Genomic DNA, 27,016 nt, shown 5'->3' with positions numbered 1-27,016 from the left:
GGCATCGGTGTGATGTTAGCATCGCCGGTGCAGATGGATGCAGTTTGCCTCCTGCATTCTTTCCCCGATAATGTCCATTCGAACATGCAACACACTGATTTATACAGCACTTGGTAGCGTGTCGCGTGGAAAATAATCTCTACAAACCTGTGTCGAAAAGTCCACATGTCGCTGAGCCATTGGTTCTCAACCCAGGGGTCCTTGGGGGGTTCCAGGGGTCCTTGGGGGGTTCCAGGGGGTCCCGAGCAGTGCTTCATTTCTAAATTATTAGGTGCCGGAGCTCGGGTGCGTGCACGCGAGCATGCACGTGCACGCACATGCACGCGCAAAATTAGTTTTTTAGCCTTTTTTTAGCACAACCAACGGCCAGCCCACCCATCAGAACACAATAGAGTAGGCATATAGACGTTTTTATGTCTTTAAATGTTCTGATGAATTGAAAATGGAGGACCCTGAAGTAACAAGTCTTTTTCTGTTTCTGTTTTATACTCGTAGCAGTCAGATTTTGTATTGACCCGTGTAGGCTCCTTTCGTTTGAACTGTACCCATTCTACAAACTGAATACAATTTCCAATCAGTCAATCAATAACATTTGCAGCAGCAGTTTACACAGGGGCCCGCCGGCTCACAACACACAACTACAGTAGGCATTTGCAGTTCAGTTGGCACAGCGGCTCAACGTTATATTACATACTGTATAAAATACAGTATAACAAGTTAGGGTGGCCCATCATCAGAACAGTATGCAATGCTAAATACCTGCATGCGCGTTGTTGTTGTCCTTATCCAAGTTCCTTATCCTCCGCCTCCTCCGACCTCCTCCTCCGATGACAACTCAATAATGCTACTACTATACGTAATTCTGTACTAGTCTTTTTTTTATTTCGGGCCCACCAAAGCAAGCGTTATGATATTCGATTGTGATCGAGCCATGTTGTAAAGCCGGGTGTCTTTGCGAGATTTGGCAATGCAGGCAGTTCTGTTCTTAAGAACTCAACTCACCATTTTGTATTGAAAACAAAACGCATGCTGTCCCCAAGGCTATAAACTCCCAAGTAGCAGTTCATCTATTGCTCCATAAAAGTATGAAAGTTCCATATTCCATATGCAACGAACGACAACAGATGCAAATTGCAAAAGTCGAGACGAGTTGTTTTTATTTACGCATCCGACACCGTCAACAGTGAGGCGTCAAGCCTCACGACGCCGGGGTTCCATAGCCACCTATTTCCTCTCAAAACGGGCACACATTTCAAAATAAGAGTATTTTTTTGTTTGTACTTGCAATGCGATCATTCAAGCCATGTTTTATTTTGGAATCGTACTGGAAATAGAAGTAACTATGACGAGGAAGAAGCAACAAAAGTAGTTAATGTAGAATCCCAATAATTTTAACCATCTCTTATACTTTGGCCATTCGAATATAGCAGATTTACAAGCTCACAGCATGTCACTTTTACTGCTACTTTGGAAATGTTCGGAAAAACTTTCGAACAATTTAGATTTCCTCTTTCTGGCAGTCTCCCTATAGGAGGACTTAGGCCGTGATAAAGTTTGAGAACCATCGCTGCCCGAGCGACGCGTCGCGTAGATCGTCCGCTTTCATTGCGAGACGTAAATAATGAATGTATTGGGCCCTTTATCTGCTGTATTCACTGTGTCCCTGCGTGTGTGTGCGTGCGTGTGTGCGTGTGTGTGTGTGTGTGTGTGTGTGTGTGTGTGTGTGTGTGTGTGTGTGTGTGTGTGTGTGTGTGTGTGTGTGTGTGTGTGTGTGTGTGTGTGTGTGTGTGTGTGTGTGTGTGTGTGTGTGTGTGTGTGTGTGTGTGTGCGTGCGTGCGTGCGTGCGTGCGTGCGTGCGTGCGTGCGTGCGTGCGTGCGTGCGTGCGTGTGTGTGTGTGCAGGGTGATGGAGAGAAGTCGCCCCGCCAGCGCAGGCCCTCCAGCCCCAGCTCCAACAGCTCCCTGGGGGGCTACGGCCGCTACACCCCCTCCCGCTCCCCCCAGAACTACAGCCGTGCAGGTACACACACACACACACACACACACACACGTCACATTCATGAATTGTTACCGTGCCCACTGTATCATTTGCGTGCCAAAAAATCGAAATACGCTCATGTTCTGTTTTCGTTTTAAATCATGTATTTCTGTCTTGTCCATGTTCAAGCAATTTAAGTTCTTGCCTTATTTCCAAGTTCCAACTTTTTTTCCCCCTGACAGCATCTTGTGAATTCCCCTCCTATTCTCTTTGCCTTGTTACACGCAGCATACACAGTCCTTGAAATAAATGCAAAATGAGTTTGAAAATAATAAGTCCCTCGACACAGAGTATACTGGCTGCTACCCTGTGAAATTGAAAACGGTCTATTATGATTACTACTATTATTATTATAATTATTATTATTATTATAATAATAATAATAATAATAATAATTATTATTATTATATATGGAATTGAAAACTGACTATCATCAACTCAGAAGCACCAAAGCCTGACATAATTTACACATCCTACACGGGCAACGTTTTTTTCCCCATTCTGAATTCCCATAGGCTTCTCTTACATCGCACTTATTTCAAAAATAAAACAAACGGTCCCGACTTGAAGAATCGACAGACTGTGGGGAAATCGCTAATGTGACTGATGCCGCCAAATTAGTTAAATTTGACTCACACTGACTATATCGTATCGTACAATGACACGATTTTATGAAACCCAACGTTATTCTCCATAGAGAAAATACACTCCCGGGAACCAGTGGATGAACGAGTCATGTCTATACAATCTATAAAGACTGTTTTTTTTTTACTTAGAGTTGGGATGTTTTCTATTTTGGGTTCGTTGGAATGAGCGTCTTAGAAAAGCTTATCAGCTGAAGATATAGATGAAAATGCTTTGGTGGTACATGCACACGGCCTAATATTTATCTGATGGTCCCCATGCCAGCATAATGATTGTTGGTTCCACTTGAACACGGTCAGTGGTTTTGGGGTACGTGGTCAACTGAATACCAAATTAACCTGACCGTAGAAGAACTCAGCGTTGTTTGGCCACATAGGATTAGTATTGACTTTGTCGACTAAAACTATGACACAAAATGTTCATCGACTACCTTTTTTACTGACGAAAACTAAATAAAACCTAAGCTATGATGACTAAAACTAAGACTAAACATACTGACAATTTCATCAACAAATAAAAACTAGACTTTTTTTTAGTGGGTGGTTGCATGCATTGCAAAATAGCAGATCTACAAGCTCACAACGCGTAGATCGGCTATTTTCAGCACGCAAGCAAGTGTATAATTTGGCCATTACGCCCACCAAAATAAAAAATTTTGCCGACAAAATCAACCGCACATTTAGTCGACCAAAACCTCACGATATTTTGTCGACTAAAACTACACTAAAAAAATCAGCTGACTAAAATGTGACCATAAAACTAAATAGAAATTGTACTCAAAAAAAGACTACACGACTAAATCAGAGTTTTGCTGTGAAAGGACGGGCAGAGACGGCGGTCAAAGTCGTCTGCGGCCGACCCCCCCGCAACTCCAACTCCAGCTCCCTCCCCCTCCCTCCCACGACCACGGGAGCGGTGAATCCAGCCCGTGACTCCAGCACCCTCCCCCTCCCTCCCACCTTCACGGGAGGCGTGGACCCCGGCCCCGCCTGGGCCCGGAACTCGTCCTCCCTCCCCGCCGCCGCGGGTGGCGGTGCCAAAGGCGCCGCCACCGCCGCCGGCGGCTGTAGCGGCAAGTGCTCCCCGTTGCCGCCGGGCGACCTGTCCCTACAGCTCAACCCCACCACCCTCGCCATGCTCCAGCAGCACAACTACATCCCGTACTTCCGAGGTATTACATCGCGGGGGAAAAGAACCGAGTCCAAAATGTAGAGCGCTATTTATGAGCTGACTCGGTTGAAAACCCATCCTTTCTCCACGAACTGTTCACTATGCTGACAAAGCGAAGTAGTGAAAATGACCGAACCAAAGTTAACCCATTTTGACCTGAGATCAGATTCTAAAAATGTCTTCTACATCCTGACAGTTTTCTGAAAAAGCTATGTTTCTATGTCAGTCGTTTTTCGATTTAAAAAAAATAGCAGACCTACAAGCCACTCGGTGGCGCGCTACGAGCTTGTAGATCTGCTATTTTTCAATAGCTAAAGCATAACATAATGCTAACACCAAAATGGGTTAACCTTTGACTCAAAGGTTAACTTTCGTTTGAAAGCAAAGTAGAAGTGGAGGCGGGATTGGTTCTCACGTAATGGCAGCATGACACTTTTGTCCGCTCTGTGTTTTTGCTCGGGACCGGAGGCTTGTCGTGTGGCGTGCTGTGTGTGAGTAGAGAGGGACCTTCCCCTGGGTTGGCAGGGAACCTCCACATGGCATGTGGGTTGCTGTGACTGAACACAGAGTTAACTGCTTACGGAAAAAGGAAAAAAAAATCACACCTGTGTGAAGTGAGTGGTGCAACTCTGTGTGGGGGTCCCCGGAACTTCCAGACCCACAGGAACGTGCCCAGGGTGCCGGCCCGGTTCCGGCGAGCCGCCCCACGTCCGGAGTGGTCAAGAAATGAGTTACCGTGTGGGGGTTGTGAAAACCAACCAAACGCTATTTTCATGCTCGGACAGACCCAGGGACAGACCCAGGGACGGACCCAGGGACACACAACACTCCGTAATGGAGTGGTTGCACCACTCAAAAATAATAATAATAAAAAAACTTTTGCTCCGGGGTGTTTTCAGGTCGTTGCCTTTGCCGCGGGGCCCGTCTGTAACTCATAATGGGAACCAGAGCGCTTGGCCTGGGTGTGCTGTTTTTGGGCTAATACTATTAACTGATGTTTGATCACTTGATGAGCGTTTATTGTGTTTAGAGACATTGGACTAACATCATCACCCCCCCCGTCTATCAGAAATATGTATACACACCCAGCACGACACCACTGACAGATTCATCGTATGATCTTACACCCATGTCCCTTTGTGAGGGGGACAACCTCCAGTTGTTTTGTTATGATCTCTATCAGTCTCAGTTCACCCCCACCCCCAATAAAATAAAATATGAACCTCAGGCTTTAGATGTTAAAACCATCGAATTGGGCCGCTTGTCTCTCTCTGGAATATGCTTTATTGTTCAATAAGCAAAACGTGTGAGAGTGAGTGTTCTTCAATAAATGTAGCGGTGCTGTTCAGACTCGGGGGGGACATTCAGACAGATGGTCTTAAAACAGCTCTTTATTGAACAATACAGCACATTTCACAACACCAACTTTTTATATTTTAAACGTGTGCATGTATTGGAAATAGCAGGTGGTCGACCGAGACTGACAGAGAAGATACAAATCAAAGAATTAAAACAAAGTAGAATTCTACCGGTCTTGTCCGAGGCTGGTCTGGGGGATATCCCTTCACATGAAGCAGCGGTTATGCAAGTACTGTCCAAGGACCCTCTTTGGTCCTTCGGGGCGCTCCAAATGGACGTCTGTAACTCTGGGGGGGGGGTCCTTGTAATCACAAAGGTTTTGAGAACCGCTGACATGAATTGTTTGATATCCAACCGCCTCACTTTGCACCTTGTCTCCCCCCCCGCTCCCCCCTACTACTGACCCCAGGGCTCAAACAGGACCCCTTGTCCAATCCTAAAGCACATAGGAGATCCCTGCATCTCAATTTACCTCCTCCTCATAAGGCTAACGGTAAAAAACACACCTAGCATCCTCTACTTCTGTACTCTTATATCTGTGTCTCTACCTCTCACACTGGAATGGCTGTCAGTCGTTGTGGTATATATATATACTTTGTCTCAGGTCTCGTGGCGTGCACCTAAAGTTCAATTCTAGGACCACGCCAGTTCCTAACTTCTGCCAAGGATTATGCAAAGAAGGAGTTGGAAAGATGTGATTACAAAGATGTGATTGCACAAGTGGAGGCGTATAGGATTGATGGAATGCATTTTGAAGTCGATGAAAGCGGAGTGGACAAGACTATCCCTTAAGAGAAGTCATTGGTTCCCATGCACACTTTTTCAGCTGGGACCCAAAAGACACATTAGGTGTCTCCCTGGGACCCCAAACCAAAAAAATGATACCTCACTACATACATGTAGTTACTGTATGGTATCACTGCGTACATTTTTGACTGGGCAGTCTCAACCCATTTTGACCTGAGATCAGATTCTAAAAATGTCTTCTACATCCTGACAGTTTTCGGAAAAAGCTATGTTTCTATGTCAGTGGTTCTTCGATTTTTCAAAAATAGCAGACCTACAAGCTCGTAGCGCGCCACTCGGTGGCGCGCTACGAGCTTGTAGATCTGCTATTTTTCAATAGCTAAAGCATAACATAATGCTAACACCAAAAGGGGTTCCCGCCCAAAATGGGTTAAGCCTGACAACCTGATGAATCTGCCAGAGCAAATCCTGCCCAGTCCAAAATGTCGTCTGGGTATTTATCTATTTAGATTGCCTCGATACATTTATATATTGTTCACATTGAAAAAACAAGACATCTGAAAATAACATGTCTTCTTTCATTCTCCCTAGCTCTGATTATCTGGCAACGGTCGCAATCATAACAAAAAAAAAAAAATGTTTATTCATAAGCTGGCCCAGCCAACAATCATTGGCTTCAATGCATTCCATGGAACTTCTGGCTCCAGTTTGAACTCCCAGTACATCTACATATGTACTGTACGCATGCTACAGGGCGTAGAATATCTCTCTCCTCTCCTTCTTTATATACATGCTTGATTTCTGCCTGCGCTGTTTTCCTTGTGTCCTTATTGTGGGCGAGGTCGTATAACCGTGCATGACGGGGCACGTGACGACGAGATCACGTGCACCTGTTTGCATTTCTGTTCACGTATGGCCGTTGTCAAAGAAAAGGCGGTGAGGATTTCTTTGTGTGCTCGTGTGTTTTTAGATCGATGTGTCAAACTAATTGTTTGCCTGCACTCGACCTCTTGTTTTTCTTCATTGTCAATTCCTTGAATGATGCCTTTTGTCTGTTGTCCGTTGACCCTTAACCCCCCCCCCCCCCCCCTTTGGTGTCAAAGTGCTTTTGTCCGTCAAGTGAATTTGGGTGAGAACACAGGTTGACACTTTATAGCGAAGAGAAGATTGACAAAATGAATAGGCTACAATTATGCGTTTCTTTTGGCAAGGTGTGGGAAATTGTGCAGGTTTTTGACAGAATCACATACGGTAACTACTCCCACACAGTGTTTTTATATTTGTATTTTTTTAATCAACAAACAAGCGCTTTAAAAAGTCTCCAGTGACTAAATAATGGACACAGATGGAGATATTGTACCGTAAGCATGAGCCAAAGAGATAAGAGAGCGAGGAGTTAGACAACGTGATCCTTCGCAAAAAAAACAAGGGGAAAAAATCCACACAGCAGCGCACACAGCCAGACCACAAACAATAGTCTGATATGTATCCGAAGGTTTGACTTTCACCCAGATGTAACAAGAGCCAAGGGTCATTCAGAGCACAATGTGAACATTGTGAGCTTGTGGATCGGCTATTTTTGGTAGGGATAAAAGAAGGGGGCAAAGTACAGACCCCCTGAGGGACCTCCTCAGTCAAACCCAAGTATATCAGGTTTACGTGGTTAAGAAAAATGCCTTGTGGCCTTCTGTAATTTATTTTCTTCTCCTTGTACAAAATGGAACACTCGTGGCCGACAACTCATCACTGTGTCTAACTCAAAGACTCGTGAACAGATGAATGTTGGTCTTTAAGGACAGATGTTGAGGCAGTTAGGAGATGTAGGGGGGAGTGTGTGGGGGGTGGAGGGGGGTGGGGGGTGGTGGGGGACAGATGAGATTGCTTTACATTTGGCCCGTACTGTAGCGCGCACTGGTGGGAGAGCCACAGCGGGGGGAGGGAGAGAGAGAGAGAGAGAGAGAGAGAGAGAGAGAGAGACAGCCAAGGGAAGGAGAGAGGCAGTGTTTGAGAAAGTACTCAAAGTATCAATTCTGCGATATAGAAATACTCTGTTACAAGTAAAAGTTCAAAATGTACTTTAGTAAAAGTACAAAAGTAACTAGTAACTAAAGTGGTCAAATAAATGTAGTGGAGCAATATTTGGATCTGTGATGTAGTGGAGTAGACGTAAAAGTATTGGAAAATGGAAATACTCAAGTAAAGTACAAAAAAAAACCTCAAAATTGTACTAATTACTTCTCACCACTGGGAGAGAGGGAAGGAAAAGAGAGCTAGAACAGAAAGGCCTCAATCAGACCTTTACTGCATTGCTGTATGCTTGTTGGATGAATGTTGTGTAGTGTCATGGCCGCCCCAACGCATTTCCAATGGAAGTCACATGGTTTGTAGTCCACATTTTGGACTACAAGCTGTTGTATGGCTTTCGGCTGTGTTTCGACTGCGCCCCTCCCCCTCATACAACACAAATGTTGTGTCAAACCATGTGACTCCCATTGAAAATGCATTGGGGCGGCCATGACACTACACAACATTCATCCAACAAGCATACAGCAATGCAGTAAAGGTCTGAGTGAGGCCAAAGCGAGGCGGCAGCGCTCCAGCGCATGGCACGCTGAGAGTCACCGACACGCGGCGGTTCCAAGGCTCCTCGGCGGCGGTTTGCAAGAGTCACAATGTTCTCCGAGGTCTGACGGGGATGAAAGCCGTGCGGGTGGAAACGGTTGGAAGGAAAAGGCGGAGCGGCCCACGCAAGGCTTGTAATTTGGTTCAGTGGTGGAAAAAAGTACTCAGTTGTTTTACTTAAGTAAAAGTACCGATACTGCAATTTAGAAGTACTTTGTTACAAGTGAAAGTACGGAATTGAAAAGTATCGGCATCAAAATGTACTTAAAGTGCTAAAAGTACTCATTGTGCAGAATGTGCCATTTCACAAGTTCAACATGTGTACAAAATCTATTGAAAATAGCCGATCTACAAGCTCACAATGCGTCACGTTGCGACGCATTGTGAGCTTGTAGATCGGCTATTTTCAAATGGCTGAAATGTATAGGGTTGAAGTGGTTAATGTGTGTTTTCTAAACTTAAAAAAAGTAACTAGTAACTAAGGTTTTCAAATAATTGTAGTGGAGTAAAAGTACAAATTTTGTCTCTGAGTAGTGGAGTAGAAGTAAAAGTATTGGAAATTGGAAATACTACCTCAAAATTGTACTTAAGTACAGTACTTAAGTATAAGTACTTAGTTACTTTCCACCACTGAATTTGGCACGCTTTCTGGTTGCCAGTGGCATGTAAACGCACGCTGGGCCGCGTCGTGCCTCTTCATCTCTGGACCTCGGCGCCGCCCGCCTCCCCGCGTCTTGCCTCTTCATCTCTGGACCTCGGCGCCGCCCGCCGCCTCCCCGACGCAGTGTGAAAAGAGAGCCGCTTGGTTCCATCATGCAACCCGCCGCCCGGGGAGCCCTCGCTCCTAAAAGCTTCTACAAGAACTCAGATAGCAAACACACACAAAAGACAGTATGCATATTAGTGACACATGTGTGTACAGTACACGTGGCGACGCAAGGCAAGCCGGGGTACTTACTTTACAGACATGTATTCAACGCACATTCATCTCATCTAATCCTTAGGCACGCCTCTCTCTGTCCATAGATCTGCAGTACATCTTGTGATTACTTTATATTCTCGTGTTGGCGGATATTTCAATTATGATTTAAGAACGGTGTCTCAGCCAACTTCCGCAAGCCCCCTGTCAGCTCTTAACCTCGATTCCAGATGTCCCTCACATGCCATATGCACTTGGTTCTGCACTAACAACACTTTGTGCAACTGTGCGTGTGTCTGTGCGCGTGTGCGTGTGCGTGCGTGTGTGTGTGTGTGTGTGTGTGTGTGTGTGTGTGTGTGTGTGTGTGTGTGTGTGTGTGTGTGTGTGTGTGTGTGTGTGTGTGTGTGTGTGTGTGTGTGTGTGTGTGTGTGTGTGTGTGTGTGTGTGTGTGTGTGTGTGCGTGCGCGTGTGCGCAAAGGATCTCTCCCCCAGACACAGGCGTGTCGTGCACTAACAACACTGTGTGTGTGTGTGTGTTATGCGGTGTTGTGTGTCAGTGACATCACCTCCCACCATCCAGATCTCCTCTGCCTATTGTTCCTCTCTGGAGCACTCAGAGAGGACGGACGTGTGTGTGTCTGTGTGTGTGTGTGTGTGTGTGTGTGCGTGTGCGTGTGCGTGTGCGTGTGCGTGTGCGCGCGCTCAATTAACTAACAGTCTGTCTCACTCACTTACTCACTCTCACTCACACACACTATCTCTCTGTCTCTGTCTCTGCTCTGTCCTCAGAGCTCTTGATGTGTTTAGCCGCTAAACTTTAGCGTTTAGTGGCTCTGGCCTGTAAGGTGTCGGTGACTTCACTGTTCAGAAACAAAACCCTTTTTGACAGCTGGGCAGCGGTGTCATTTGGCGCCACAAACTGAATTGGATCATTCACTGACATTGATTATTAAGAGATTTAGCGTAGAGGGAAATACTGGAAAGAGCTAGCATTCTAAAGCCTTCTAAATACTGACCTAAGTTTTCTGCAAAACTTCAAATATTGTATTCAAAAATTTCAAAAATGTTATGTTGCTATATTCTGTACAAAACCCCCCCGAAGGGGTTCCTGTCCTGATGGGTAAGTTTTTCAGAAAACTCAGGTCAGGATTTAGAAGGCGTTTTTTAGAATCGGCCTCAGTCCTCAATGGGATCAACACAACGCCATTAGTCCAATAATCAAATGGAAATAATCTCAAAACGGATGTCTGGACTGTCGAGTCACCTGCACTACTTACAGGAACAATTAAAGCTTCATAGTTATTTGCCTAACTCTGACTTTTTGCCTCCCCCAACACCCCTCTTATCTATCTCTCCAAACCCATCCTCCCCTCAACCTCCCCATGGCTCTCTCTCTCTCTCTCTCTCTCTCTCTCCACCCCCCAAACCTCCTCCTCTCTTCCACACTGGAAGGTAGTGAAAGTGGTCGGAGTACCCCCAGCCTATCCACGTATTCCGATGGCAAATCCCCCTCCTCCTCTGGCACGTACGTGGCCGCGCCACGGCACTTCCACATACCAGGTAGGCTTGATCCCCCCCCCCCCCCCCGATGTCGCCGCATGGCTCTCCTCCGGACGACCTTTACGCCGAAACTCTCTTCCACCACTATATACGCTCTGCATCCTTATAACCCTTTCTAAACACTGATCTGGGGCCAGTTGAGTTTGCAGTGGTTGTGGGTATACTACTAGGATAGGATCCGACGAGGATGAAGTTTTTTTTGGATAACCCTGTTGTTGTTATTGTTTGCTATTGTGCCATAATGGCGTCTTTCCAAGTCCCTGCGAGAAGGATATGGGATAAAACCTCAGAAGAACATGATGGTTTCCCAAAATGCCTGGAAAGTCCGGTGTCATGTGTTATATATTTGTCTTTATATTGCGTGCCTTTCAGTGAACTGAATGCAATCGAATATAGACGATAATTCCTGAATACTCAATCGAGCAAACTTAAACACTGTCTGGGGTGCTCATAAACGCCTGAGTAGATAAAAAGACCAAAGGTTTTTGCCCCTTCTATCAACCGCTATCTTTTGTGTGTCGTGACACCCGGGGTTATTGAATCCATTAAAAAATCATAGTGCCCAGCGATTTATAGCAGCGGAGCACTTTTACCAACGGACCGGATGTTATCCCGGATGTGGCTGTAGCAGCTAGATGTAGCCAAAAAACTCTAGAGTTGATCGACAACAACGGGAGGTATGATTAAATCTACCGTGACTAGCGATGGGACCACGGTGGGCCGTCTAATACAGCCGTCTAATACTGCTTAGAATTAGACGTTATGATTTAGATCAAGAGTGATTAACGTTTTAAGATTTTCAGTCTCGTCGGCTAAACAGGGGGGGGAACATTTTCGATGACGTCCCACTGTTGCGCAACATCGAGTGTTGTGCAACAGGCACTCCCAGGCTGTGGAGCGATGCGATAAGAGGTTTCCTTCTGTGTCGTTTTTTTTCTTCGCCGCATCTACCGTTCAATATGCAAATTGTTAGTGCCGTGCACGCACAGCTCCAGATTTCAAATCCAATATTCCGCAACCCCTCCCAGGACGGCCATCGACATCTGCGCAATTACATCGCGTCTCGCGAAATTCCCCCGATGCGCCGTGACAGCGGTTGACGCTAAACAGCACATCGTTCATTATCTCCAGACTTCCTGCGCTGAGGAATCCCTCTCTCTCTCTCTCTCTCTCTCTCTTTCTCTCTCTCTCTCTCTCTCTCTCACACATTGTTCCCATCGAACAATTACAACGTTTAATTGCAGAGTTTGTGGAGAGAGGAGGGGAGGGGAGGGGAGGGGAGGGAAGAAACAAAAAACCCTGTCCCCTGACTTGAGCGGCGGAATCGCAAAAAAAAAGCAAAAAAAGACAAAAAACAAAGCCAGCGATTATCCACTTTAATGGGCTTTCCTCATCATGGTCCGCACGCACGCACGCACGCACGCACGCACGCACGCACGCACGCACGCACGCACGCACGCGCGCACTCTCATATGGATTCGCTTTCACATGGCTGGCAGGCAGCACTACGTATATAAAAGAGACGAAAAAGACGAAATGACCCACATGTGTTTCTGCTTCTCATGACTCATGTTTCTGATGCGGGGGGGGGGGGGGGGGGGGGTGGGGGTGGGGGTAGTAATGTGGGACAGTTGTTGCTAAGCATCTCTGATGAACGAAGGCCCCTGTCTGGGTCCACTGGAGTTAACCACTTGAACCATCTACAGTACAAAAATATGCAAAACGTCTACAAGCCTCAGTGTCATTTCAACACCAAATGGACCCGCAGCGGATAACAGGATGTATTGGCCCATTTGGTCCCTCTTCCTGCGGGGCGCCTATGTTTTCATTCCCACTAACAACAATGTGTATACACGCTCTGAATGGCCCTGCTGACAGATTCAGTAGGGCAGCTCGGAATCTGTTCTCGAGAGATTGCAGACCTGTAAACTCCTCGTGGAGCCCTTTGTGACGCATTGTGAGCTTGTACATCGGCTATTTTCGGCAGAGATATTCAGATATTGGGTGGATGTTGATTAGCGATCAACAAAGTGTATATTGTAAGGTTTAAGTGGTTCAAGCACTTTAGAATGAGCTTTTAACACAGACATACTGGCCCCATTAATCACATTATCAATCAACTCAGTAATTCAACTTTTATTTTGCTGCTATTATGCTAATTATTTTGTGTGCGATGCTGGATTTTCTGGCCCTCACGCTCATTGTTCGCTCTCAATGCAGTTGTAAATTATTTGATTCGGTGCCTTGATAATGATGAACAATTAAGTATCGTACTAGACAAGGCTCTGGTGTTTTAATCTGTTTTTAAACGTATTAATGAATTTTCCCTTTATGGTTCTGCGTCAAAATAACTTGTCATTTCCAAAAAAACTAAACGGAATTGATATATTTTGCACATGTGCTCTTGCATGAATAATATACCAGAGAGAGTGATGAATTTCCTGACATGTCACAGTCAAACAAAAATGACAGATGTCTTGCATTTGAGTCGGGCTATGCTGCACTTTCATCGACTATTATCTCCTCATCCTTCAAAAAAATAACTGCTAACTCATGCTTCTTTTTTCCATTCTCTCTCTCTTTCTCTCTCTTTTTCTCCCTCTCTCTCACCTTGGCTTCTTCCATCGTCTTCTCTCTCTGGCTTCTCTCCTCCCCATCTTCAGAGACTAAGGTCAAAGTCGATAATATCTATAGAAAACCCCCCATCTACAAACAGCATGGTACAGTCCACTTCCGTCTTCCTTTTTTTTAACGACTTCCTGGGTTTTCTCTATATTGGTCTCGTCTCTGCACGATGTGTCTGTCGCATGATGTCGCCGCCTTGAACGTCACTTCGCCCAGAGTGTAGAGAGTAGGAGAGTAGCGACACGCTTTGATCTCGCCGCAAAGCGGGTGCCCTGTGGGCTATAGTTCCAAACATTGCTCCTATGGCTGGAACTATCCCATTGAGATGAGAATGAGCACTTCCGCATTCCATTGTTACAATGGGAGTCAACGCTAGTGTCGCCACTCTCTTACTATATTACTCTGACTTCGTCCATCCATCCACCCACCCATCCATCCATCCATCCACCCATCCATCCATCCACCCACCCACCCATCCATCCACCTATATATCCACCCATCCATCCACCTATCCATCCACCCATCCATCCACCCATCCATCCATCCATCCATCCACCCATCCATCCATCCATCCATCCATCCATCCATCGCAATTCTTTGCATTGACTTTGTATGTAATCGCGCTGCTCTAACCATCCAAGTCTGAACGCACCTTAAGAGTTTATGCATTTAGATTGGTGGTTCTCAGCTGAGGGAATCAAATTGTTCTCGGCACACAAGTGCACACCTGGTGGAGGAAGAGTAAGTACTGTGGGGCACAAGGTCGCCAAGATGTCTACAAATCAGCCCCGATCAGTAGAGAGAGAGAGAGAGAGAGCTGTGTCCACTTCAGTGGTCGCAACTCAAGCTGAGACTGATACTCCACTGAATGACGGCGGCACTTGCCGGGAATATAACGGATCTCGTTGTCGGCAAGCGCACTCTTCGTCACACAGCTGAGTATGCAGCAGGTGCAAGGCAACAACTCACGCCTGAATCTCAAGCTTGTAGATCAGCTATTTCCACAATTCGTTTTAAATTATTCAATATGTCGGTAATTTCTTTGTATCTTTAAGTTACTTTAAATGTATATAACCTATACGTTTTGATCACAAAGCCTATAAAGTTCAAACCGCACCAATGCAACTAGTCGCAACTCCTTGCAACAAAACTAATTCCCATAACTCACTGTGTTGGTGTGGTTGTCGTTGTTGGTGTCCACCGCTAGTTTGAATCCCTGTGTTTGTGTCCTTCATAACCATGGTGGTGTTGTGGCTACATTGTTGTTTGTATGTTGTTGTTCAGTTGTTGTTGTTGTTGAACAAACTCATGCATACTTGGTCATACAGCCAGAGTGGCGTGCTGGAAGCATTTCCGGCACACGACTCGCAACAGAGTAGGAATCAGGCTTTGGAGAAAGACAAGCTATAGCTAGGTAAAAATGTCTCATTAAAGGGGTGGTTCACCCCACACAAATTACTTATTCTTCTATCGATTACACACACCACGAAGCCTTAAATTCATTGAGATTTGTTTTTGTTTTTGTCACATTCCTGAGCCAATAATAAGGGCCTTTCTCGGCCCCACCTCTCTCCCATGTGTTTAGGATCCAAGATGGCCGCAGCACCAGTAGGGGGTGGGGCGGAGGTGAGCGGGCGGGGTCGACATAATGACCTTACTGGGCTGCATTCAAGACACTTGCCTTGTGTCTGACACCTGACTTGTGTCTGAACACAGCTTTGATGGATGTGTTCTACCCCCTCTCTCCCCCATCAAACAAAATGTTTGGTCAAACCATATGGGCTTCCATTGGAAATGCATTGGAGTGGCCATTAAACACAGACACAAGACAAACGCAAGACAGGTGTCTTGAATTTGTGAACGCAGCCCAGTAAGGCCACCCCCTCCTGGTGCTGCGGCCATCTTGGATCCTAAACACATGGGAGAGAGGTGGGGCCGAGAAAGGCCCTTATTGGATGACCGGGTGGCTGCTCAGTATAGGAGACCCCGCCGTTCATCGACCCAATTTTTGGAACAACTTACGTATGCCGACCTATACGCGGTCTGTCACACAGTGACAGCAGGCATTCGGAGAAAGCCGAGCTATAGCTTAGATAACGACGTCCCCCCCCCATGCCATGCATGAGGCGTACATGTGAAGCCCCCCCCCCCCCCCCCCCCCACCCCATAGAGTATATAAAAGGATAGAGACTGAACTGGCTCGAAGCTCCGCCCCCCCCAGCTATTCATGTCAGTGGAAGTTGCTCAGTGGCGTTTTGAAGCACCCGGAAGACTGCCGGAAGTACCGTCTCAGAACGTCTACTTCCGCATTTGACCACCAAACCGGAAGTGCAACCGAGCGCTCAATGTTAAAGTTTCCCGGTCATGAATTCACGGGTCCGCCTGTAGTCCCTCCTCCTACCATTAGGGCCCAGTGCTTCAACGTTGAATAGCCTCACTGGCCCCTTGCCCCCCCCACCCCCCCCCCGAGGCACGGTCTTTATCGCAGCCGCGCCGCAGAAAGAAATATCATCTCCTCTATTTATCAAATGTGACAAGTGCTGCAAATCAGCAGCACATGGCGCGTATCTATGGATTTATGAGCTAGCCGGCCGCGCCGCAGATTGCACGTACCGTTACCAGACGTGAGGTCACTGACGAGGGAGCGCGTTGTGGCGTGCGCTGTCTATCTGCCTTATGAAATGGATACTTTTTTCTATTCTGTTTTTTTTCTCTTCCCTTTTTTGATCGACTCCCGTCTCCCCACCCAGAAATATTATTACCGTACCGCACCCCCAGACACCGAAATGAGTATAGTGGAATGATGATGACGTGATCTAGTGTTTCAAAACACTAGGGGAGAGGGAGAGAGAGAGAGAGAGAGAGAGAGAGAGAGAGAGAGAGAGAGAGAGAGAGAGATGAAAATAAGTTAGGATTTAAGTAGGATGTGGAGGCTTGTATATGTATAGGCCAGGAGGCTACAGGCAGCGGTACTTGTACTTATATCTGTGTACTGTACACACACACACACACACACACACACACACACAGATGTGTGCGACGTTGTGCCGACACATGCACGGTTAATTAAGTGTGGTGTAATCATGTAACCTGTCTTACAGCGTCTAGAGGCTCCTGGCAGGATGGGGAGGAGACCAAGGTGGGTCCATGCTCTGTGTGTGTGTGTGTGTGTGTGTGTGTGTGTGTGTGCGTGTGCGTGTGCGTGTGCGTGTGCGTGTGCGTGCGCGCATGCTCGTGTGTGTGTGCTAGGACTGGCGATATGGACAATATAAAAACGAAATACCTATATAGCCTGTATTGATATTCGAGAATGAATACATTTTCTTAAAAAAACACACACGCACGCATCCCATCTATGAGCATGTAGATGGCCTCCTGTTTTAGAAAATGTTTTGAGTGATTCAATTAATTAAAGCCAGGAATAGACGGATGTACACTTAAATGTGCCATGTCACAATAATATCCCCAGATGACAAAATCCCAGATCTTGGCTCTATCTTGGGATTGAGTTTATCGTAAAACATCACGATTCTGGCATAAGCGTTATATGATATCACATTATTGATGTAACTCAATGACACAGTATCATAGTCCAAGCCCTGATACGCTTGCAACATGCGCACGCGTGCCGTGATATCTCTCCATCTATACCCGCCTCACTTCACTCACTGTTTGTCAACTCTGACAAATTCACCCATCTACTAACTAATGAACTAACTCCGTCATTTCATCATCCATACTTCTGTCCACCTCCCCTCTCTCCCCATCACCCCCCCCCCCCCCCCCCCCCCCCCTCTCTCTCTCTCTCTCCCTCCCCCCTCCCTCGGCAGAGGACCAGCTGGATGATCCTGAAGAGTGAGATTGACGGACAGATGGGTCCAGAAGACTTCTTGGACCCACGTAAGTCCACAAGCAGCCTGCCCATGGACACCTCCGAGCCTAGTGAGTGTGTACCGCTATACCCCACACACACTGACACAGACGTGCGTGTGTTGCGTGCGTGTTTATGCCAATTTGTAAAAATAAATAAAATAAAATCCTTTCTCTTTCCCCCGGCAGACTTCCCCTACAATAAGTCAGCCTCCTTACCCGGATATGGAAGGAATGGCATATACAAGGTATAGTACTATATGGTCCTGTTTACCTGACCTTACATTGTGGGACATGAACTGTTTGAACTGTTTGCCCGGCTCCCCTCGGGTAGGAGGCTGTGGTCCATCAAATCCAGGACTGAAAGCAGGGCTTAAAGTTCTCAGTCCTGGGGACTGATTTCAGTCCTGACGATCTCATAGGGGTCATTTAATGAGATCAGTGCCGATTTGCAAAAAAAACATTTTCAGTCTTGGGATTGTTTTTGGCTTTAAGCCCTGACTGAAAGGCTCAAACGCAGCTTCTATCCCGGGGGGACTGTCAGGCTACTGAACTCTTAAGTCAAATAAAATGCGCTGTTTTTAATATTTTTAATATGCTGCTCAGTTTGAATGCACTGCACATTGGGATTCTTCTTTTATATTGATAGGTTTTAATATACACTGCTGATCCTGAGTACGATTGTCATTTTATATGATTTAAATGACAAATAAGTGAACCTTGAACCTTGACCGGTTGTTTTAAAAGGAACTTTACTAGGGGAGAAAGACAAATAGATTTCTAGATGCAATTACATTTCAGAAAATATTCCAAATATTCCCCCGTCCATTATAAGGACGATATCGGTCACCAGAAGCAGGGACTTGTGTTGTCTATGAGTCTATAGCATTCATTAGAAGGACGATATCGGTCACCAGAAGCATGGATGTCTGTTTTCAATGAGTCCTAACAGTCATTAGAAGGACCATATCAGAGATGTCTGTTTTCAATGAGTCTAACATGGTTATATAGAACTGGGGCATGTCTGATCAAATTAACCCATTTTGGGCGGGAACCCCTTTTGGTGTTTTAAAGCATTATGTTATACTTTAGCTATTGAAAAATAGCAGATCTACAAGCTCATAGCGCGCCACCGAGTGGCGCGCTATGAGCTTGTAGGTCTGCTATTTTTTTTAAATCGTGAAAATGTGCCTCAAAGAGTTTCAGTTTTTAAATCAAATCTTTGCTTCTGGGGGGTCCCTGGAACAACATATTTTCAGATGGGGGTCGGCGGCATATTATATAATTTTTGGGGTCCTTGACATGAAATATTGAGAACCACTGATACAGAAACATGAGGTTTTTCAGGAAAAAAAGGCATTTTAAAAAGACATTTTTTAAATGTCGACGTCAGGCCTAATTGGGTTAATATCAAATATCTAAATATTGAAGGGAGAAAGCTGCCTGCACTGCGCACACACAGGCCAGAGTAGACTTGGAAATGACTTGCCAATGTTTTGCAATGTTTTGTGAAAGTTAAATCCCCCGTTTAATCATCATTCAGCTGGAGTCCCGCAGGGGTCTCTACTTGGTCCCCCCCCCCCCTCTATACCATATCCCTTCGCAGAAAATAAAACGATAATGGAGTATCAAAGTCCGGACGTCACTACACTCATCCCCTGGGTATAGCAGAAGTATTTTTCTCTACGGAAAATAACATTGGGTCATCATCGTCTCAATATTTAAACAATTAAACAAAACAAAAAAACGATACCAGCGATAACGTCATCGATATCGTCTACGATAGTCAGTCACTCATATTTGACACAGGCTGTTTTTTGCTGAAATTTTTATTAACCCTATGAACTTGTAGGTTTTGATTTTGAAAAATCGTAAAAATGCGGCACAAATCTTTGAATAGGTATATATTCTTTCAGAGCGAACGTTTTTTTTATTTCGACGTCAGGCCTAAATGGGTTAATTTGCAGTGGCTGTAACATTCAACAGTCGACATGCAGCAGTTTTGACAATTCTACTGGTTTAGAAGAAGGCATTCGTAGAATGGGCCTCAGGTAATTAGTAATTACAGCTAAATAAACTACCGCCCCAACATTATCCAATTAGAACAAATAGAATGAAGAGCAGCAGTGCTGTGTGTCCTAGGATTGTGGTTTGTGACCCCAGTGTTCTACACTATAGCGAATCCACCAATCTATACAGTGGAAAAACAAAAAAGGCAACAAATATGTAACTGTTATGCAGTTAATGCTCTCTCATGTGAGGTCAGCCGAGTTTGTGTGGCATCGCCTCACCGCTCACATCTGACTTCCATTGGCCACTTTCAATGGCATCATGGCACGAGACACGCACGCTGGCAACCCCAAAGCATGCACGCAAAAACACACGCGCACACGCACACACGCACCCCTGAGCACCAGCTGGCTTGCAGGGTGTAATGTACGCTCGCGTCAACAACCCGCACGTGTCACTTAGGGACAACATAACGCCATATGCAGATTAACCACGTAAGACCTGAGGCCGATTCTTGCAAATGTATTTTAAATCTAAAAAAAGAGTTTTCTGACAAACTCTGTGGTTCTCCAAACTTGTTCATGTCAAGACCCCGTCTCAAAATATTTCGAGCTAGGAACCCCCACCAGAAGCAAAGATTTGAGTTGTTCACTTTCAAATAATTATTCAGAAATTAGCACACATTTTTACGATTAAAAAATATAATAAAAAATTGCAGAGCTACAAGCTGAGCTGAGGTGAGCTGGTGTATATCTGCTATTTTGTAATGGCGAAAGTATAAAATAATGTTTTCATTTTTTGAAACTTTGTTTTGATTTTGATTTTTTGGTAAACAGGTGGGTGGTGTTGGGCATCACAGTACATTTGGTAATTGTTACAAGTCATTTGTTATATTTCTAGTATTAACTATTCATTGTGTTACGGGTCATACAGTCCCAGGAGAGTATAAGGGTCCCCTATTTGAATAGTTTCAGTCCTTAGTCCGTTCGGTCCCAGTGACAGAGTTCATGATAGTTAGTTATACATCGGTATTCCATAATTTTTTATTCTAAAATGATGCATGCTTTTTACTGGATTAAACTTGGCGTTACCTTGCGCTCTCCTCCTTTGTTCTTCTGGTGTTGTAGTTTTAGCTAGAACGAGGTCCCTGGCACAGGCCCCGGGCCACGGGGGTGTGTGTGTGAGTTTGATTCTTGCCATTCCCTACTGAGGGAGCGGCGCGTTCCGTACGCGAGGCACTGGCTCGTCAGGCTCGTTAAGGGCAACGAGGTGCAGCCTGTCGCCACGCTAGAGGGGGTCACGCCAAGCGCACCGCGCGGATCAAAGGTTGGCCACTTAAACCCAGCGGTGGAAAGTTACTGAGTGCATTTAACTTAATCCATTTTGGGCGGGAACCCCTTTTGGTGTTTATAGCATTATGTTATGCTTTAGCTATTGAAAAATAGCAGACCTACAAGCTCATAGCGCGCCACCGAGTGGCGCGCTACGAGCTTGTAGGTCTGCTATTTTTGAAAAATCGTAAAAATGCGGCACAAATCTTTGAATATATATTCTTTCAGAGCGAACGTTTTTAACTCAAATATTTGCTTCTGAGGGGTTCCTGAAACAACATATTTTCAGATGGGGGTTGGTGGCCAATTACATAACATTTTTGGGGTCCTTGACATGAAATATTGAGCACCACTGATACAGAAACATGAGGTATTTCAGAAAACTGTCAGAATTTAGAAGACATTTTTTAAATTTCGACGTCAGGCCTGAATGGGTTAAAGTCAGTTTTTTGGTATTTGTACTTTACTTTGTAATTTACAAATGTTGTGCTTTTCCTGCACTACATTTATTTGAAAACTTTAGTTACTTTGTAGATTTTATTATTACAAAACATAGGCCTACATCAACCACTTCAGCCCTATATACATTTAGACCATTTTAAAATAGCCGATCTACCAGCTCACAATATGTATAGAGATGTGATGCATTGTGAGCTTGTAGATCTGCTTTTTTTTTTTAATATTTGAAAAAGTGGGACATCTCTGCATTTCTGAGTACTTTTACTTTTTTGTAACAAAGTATATCTATATTGCAGTATTGATATTTTTACTTAAGTAAAGAATGTGAGTACTTTTTCCACCACTGCTTAAACCCTCTAGATTTAGTTCACTGGACCTCTGTACTTGAACCACTTTTGTTCTCTTTGAATCTCTTTGCAAAACAAAAAGAAAGACAAAAAGCCCCTAATGTTCCCTCCAGAGTATGGGGCGACTCACACACGGTCGCAACAGATTGATGTATGCTTGTTGTATGAGATGTATAGCTGATGCAAGCTCACAATGCATTTCCAATGGGAGTCACATGGTTTGACACAACATTTGTGTTGTATGAGGGGGAGGGGGGCAGTCGAAACACAGCCGAAAGCCATACAACAGCTTGTAGTCCAAAATGTTGTATCAAACCATGTGACTTCCATTGGAAATGCATTGGGGCGGCCATGACACTTACAACATTCATACAACAAGCATGCATCAATGTTTTAAAGGTGTGAGTCGCCCCTATGGATGCTGGGGTTCAAGTGGTTAATGTCACCTCCATCCTGCATGGATGGCCCTTACTGGTAGCCTGGCTAATAAGCCAGACTAATATCACACAACACTGTCGCGGTATATCAGTCTGGGCTGGCTCCACTTGGATTTCATTTCCCGGGGAACATTTTCTCTTTGACGCAATTGGTCAGAGCTACTGTCAGTCAAAGGTCTCAAGCATTGAACGTCACTGTACCAAAGCCCGCCTATATTGCATACCGTGTCCCGATTGGTCCGACCTGTTCTCTGCTGTAGGAAAGAGGCGTGCTACTGAGCCTCGCCAGACCGTAATCCGCTGGTAGGCAACTTTTTTTTGCCAACGGCTGATTCGGTCTGGTTTATTAACCAGGCTACCTTACTGGAACCTGCCACATGCAGTGTTTAAGATGTCCACCGAGTGGTGCTGTTTCTCATGTGTTTCACCACCATCAGGTTGGCTGGCCAGTTATGGTTGTGAGGAGAAGTAAAAAAGGGTCCCAATATAGACCCCTGGGGAACCCCAGTCAACAAAGTATAGGGTTTAAGAGGTCAATGACAAGCAAAACCAGCTCAAGGCGAAAGCAAATCGTCCCTGTTACTTTTCAGGATTCAAATTCAAAAGCATCAAAAGCAGTAGCAACCTCAATCAGCATCAGCTGCAGTGCTCATGCTCAGACATAGGGACATACAGCCATAACACACAGAGGGCAGTATTATGCGTGTCTTAAGTACCAGGTCTTATTACTTAACTTAAGACCTGGAGGCGTGGTCAATGCTGTTTGGCCACTCAGAATAGCCAAATGGCATTGATCACGCCTCCAGGTCTTACGTTAAGTAATAAGACCTGGTACTTAAGACACGCATAATACTGCCCAAAGTCTCTCGTAAAGCCCTAACCACACCAAAGGGTCAAGGCGGTTTTAGCGTCGTCCCTGCGGTGTGATATGTCTTGTTGCACGTTGACCCACGTTGACCCTAGTGATTCAACGCATGGAATTCAACGGGCCCAAACCACACCAAAGGGTCGAGACGGTTTTAGCGTTAACTCCTTGCAACCGTTTGGACCCAAGGATATGCATGGTGACCCTTTGGTGTGGTTATAGGGCTTAAGAGCGGTTGGCACCGCTCAAAAGCGAAAGCTCATCTTCTTTCGTCAACACAGGAAACGAATGAGCAGCATGTCAGAAGGACGAGGGTGTCAGTGCACTGCGCCACATAGCTCTGCTATCAGCTTACATAGGGATCTGACGCCACTAGTAGTGGCTCCACATGCAGAGGGGCCTATAGTTCACAATAACTATAGTTGGACTGATTCTCTGTTGTGGAAACCTTGCATCTCCATGTGCCGAGTTGGAGATACGAATGCCCTACTCGTACTTCATCATCAACTATTGAGGATGTGCGACACACTGTGAGCTTGTAGATCTGGGGGGGCGGCTGTGGCTCAGGAGGTAGAGCAGGTCGTCCAAAGATCCCTGGGTCGGCGGTTCGAATCCCGGCTCCTCCTCCTGTCCACATGTCGAAGTGCCCTTGGGCAAGACACTGAACCCTACGTTGCCTCCAATGAGTTGGTCGGTGCAGAGCTTGCCACCATTGGTGTCTGAATGTGGGAAGTGAGGACGCTGGCGTCGACTGTTCGAGCACTTGGAAGCACTTTTGAGCACTTGGAAAAGCGCTATAAAAATGCAATTCATCATCTGCAATTTTTTAATAGCCAACATATAAAATTGATAAAGTGGTTAAGGCGATTGTGGTGCTGCTACGTTGACTACTTTAGCTGGGGACCCCCTGGCAGGGAATGTGTTCACCACTTTCACTGTCCCTCACAACCCCCCCCCCCCCCCCCCCCCCCCCGCATTTTTAGATTGTACATGGGCTATTTTAGCTACGTTTGTGCAACACTGCGGTACGGTCGACAAAGCAATGCACGTACAAAAAACACTTTCAAAAGTTGAAACGTGGAGATGCGAGGTTCCCATTGTAAAGTGTGCATAAGCAAGGCGATACCACACCGGGGGGTATTTAGTCTGGGGTCTAATGATGTTATTACTGCCCTGCTATGTGTTTGTTGACGGACAGAGGACAGACACATGAGCGCTATAGCTGAGAGGAGAGAGGAGGAAATGAAAGCTCAGAGGTGGTGGTGGTGTTGCATTCACAGTGGGAGGGACACTGTAGATTAGTTTTATGACTGTATACTGTTGTAGGAGTAAAGGGTTTTGCGTTAACGTTAACGTTTTTATTCATGGGTTTTTGATTAAATTGTGTCCGGGTAGCTCAGTTGGTAAAGCTCTGGCCTTGGTTCATGGGTTGGATCCTGGGCACCGCCAACCCAGCGTATGAGTAGCATGGCTTGGCTGTGACTCAAGTGAAATAAAAGCACCAAGCTGTATGACTGAGGCATCAGTTGATGTGAAATGTTGCGGACATTTCACATTTTTGGATCATTTATTCCATCGTGCTCTCGGTATGTAGTGACATGCCTGAAGTAGGCCTATACAGTATACATCATGCATTAGCCCAGGGGTTCTCAACGTTTTTGGCCCGGGGACCCCCGAAAATGTTTTGGCAACGTCTCGGGACCCCCGCCCCGCCCCCTCCCGACCCCCAATATAAATTGACTGCTACAATAACCTTAATAATAGAGACAATACACCATAAATAAATACTGAAACCAGATATAATCATTAGGGAAGATGTATGCATGTACTATGTGTACTATATGTAAACTCTTCATTTCCATTTTCCAGCCATTCAGTTGCATTAAAAAAAGAAAAAAAGTTTTTTTTTTTTTTAATATTTGGGGACTCCCCAAAATAATTTGGCGACCCCCCCGAGGGGTCACGACCCACGGGTTGAGAACCCCTGCATTAGCCCAACATGTCAAGTATATATACACCTCATTGAGTACATGCCCCGTTGATAATAACTGCTCGGCTTTACGAGGGAGGGTCATGGGTTCAAACTCCCCACAACAGCTCATTTGTCCCTATCCGTGAGTGAGACGGCTCAGATCACGACCGCTCACTCACTGTGCGTGGCTCTCGATAAGACTGTCGGACAAAATGTCCTATCAGGCTGAGTGATAAAAACCTTCTATCAGCTTATCAGTGTGTGCGTGTGACTGTGCATGTGTGTGTGCGGGTGTGTGTGTGTGTGTGTGTGTGTGTGTGTGTGTGTGTTCCTCCTTGTAACCCCGAACATATCTGTAGCCAGTCTGGGGTGATGATACAAAAGACTTAAAGTTGACTCTGGACAGTAACGCGATGGAGGCAGACAGTTAGCCTTCTGACCTAGCCTGTTAACCATCTAAACGCTCTCTCTCTCTCTCTCTCTCTCTCTCTCTGTGTGCGCGCGCGTCCTGCAGGCTGCAGAGATGGTTGAGGACGAGGCAGACCCAGACTCCCACAGCTGGGGAGGCATGAGAGGTGAGAGTGACTCCCAAGATAAACAGATCATGTTCATCAGTGAATGCACCACACCATCTCCACCACACCTTCCCTGGGCAAAGCACTTAGGGATGCCCTCGAAAACGAGATACATCTCTCATGTGTTTTATCCTTTCATATATATAAGTTATATCACTTAAAGGAGTAGTTCACCCATTACTTTGTTTCTATCAATTACACACCCCATAAAGCCTTGAATTCATGGAGGGTTTTTTTCTGTTCTTTTTTTTTTCTTTTTTTGCATTCCTGAGCGAATCATTTGATGACTGGGGGTAGAGGCTCCCACTGAGTCTCCTATTTTGGCTCAGGAATATGACAAAAACAAAAACTCCATACATTTTGGGGCTTCATGGGGTGGGTAATTTAAACTACTCCTTTTAACCCATTCAGAACGGGAACCCCTTTTGGTGTTTTAACCCTTTAGGCCTGACGTCGAAATTCAAAAACATGTTCGCTCTGAACGAATATATATTCAAAGATTTGTGCCGCATTTTCATGATTTTTCAAAAATAGCAGACCTACAAGCTCGTAGCGCGCCACTCGGTGGCGCGCTATGAGCTTGTAGATCTGCTATTTTTCAATAGCTATTAGCTAAACTGTAACATAATGCTTAGTTAAAACACCAAAAGGGATTCCCGTCCAGAATGGGTTAAGCGTTATGTTATACTTTAGCCGTTGAAAAATAGCAGATCTACAAGCTCATAGCGCAGCACCGAGTGCCGCGCTACGAGCTTGTAGATCTGCTATTTTTGAAAAATCCTGAAAATGTGGCGCAGATTTTTGAATATATATATATTCTTTTTAACTCAAATCTTTGCTTCTGGGAGGTCCCAGTGGAACAACATATTTTCAGGTGTGGGTCCGCAGTCAAATACAGATAATTCTGGGGGTCCTTGACATGAAAAAGGTTGAGCACCACTGACACAGAAACAGTTTTTCAGAAAACTGTGGATTTAGAAGCCTTTTTTTTTATCAGCCTAAATGGGTTAATGATTATGGTATGTTAAGACAGGGGTTCTCAACCCGTGGGTCGCCGCGACCCCTCGGGGGGTCGCCAAATTATTTTAGGGGGTCCCCAAATTATTAAAAAAAAAAAAAAAAAAAAAAAAGATTTTGTTTTTTAATTTTTTTTTCACGATTTTTCAAAAATAGCAGACCTACAAGCTCATAGCGCGCCACTCGGTGGCGCGCTATGAGCTTGTAGATCTGCTATTTTTCAATAGCTAAATTATAACATAATGCTTAAAACACCAAAAGGGGTTCCCGCCCAAAATGGGTTAAGGTTATTGTAGCAGTCAATTTATATTGGGGGTCGGGAGGGGGCGGGGCGGGGTCCCGAGACGTTGCCAAAGCATTTCCGGGGGTCCCCGGCCAAAAACGTTGAGAACCCCTGCTTTAAATGATTACGGTATGCTAAGATATGAAGCACATATCTCAAGTCACAG

The 27,016-nt window shown here is 45.4% G+C and overlaps 1 protein-coding gene across 1 annotated transcript in view; it reads left to right on the top strand.

Annotated features, from left to right (window-relative positions):
• ablim2 (actin binding LIM protein family, member 2) overlaps positions 1–27,016 on the top strand; it is a gene marked incomplete at its 5' end in the record, with an annotated part of 75,056 nt that overhangs the window by 35,749 nt on the left and 12,291 nt on the right. Inside the window, 9 exons of the mRNA XM_079491348.1 lie at positions 1,902–2,019; positions 3,503–3,853; positions 5,621–5,704; positions 10,952–11,059; positions 13,723–13,779; positions 16,786–16,823; positions 17,515–17,626; positions 17,744–17,802; positions 25,490–25,550. Coding sequence (XP_079347474.1) covers positions 1,902–2,019; positions 3,503–3,853; positions 5,621–5,704; positions 10,952–11,059; positions 13,723–13,779; positions 16,786–16,823; positions 17,515–17,626; positions 17,744–17,802; positions 25,490–25,550 — 988 coding nt within the window. The remainder of the gene's footprint in view (positions 1–1,901; positions 2,020–3,502; positions 3,854–5,620; positions 5,705–10,951; positions 11,060–13,722; positions 13,780–16,785; positions 16,824–17,514; positions 17,627–17,743; positions 17,803–25,489; positions 25,551–27,016) is intronic.

This window comes from Electrona antarctica (assembly GCF_951216825.1).
Source record: "Electrona antarctica genome assembly, chromosome: 21".
In the NCBI taxonomy this organism is placed as follows: Eukaryota; Metazoa; Chordata; class Actinopteri; order Myctophiformes; family Myctophidae; genus Electrona; species Electrona antarctica.
This window is presented reverse-complemented; position numbering and strand designations above follow the sequence as displayed.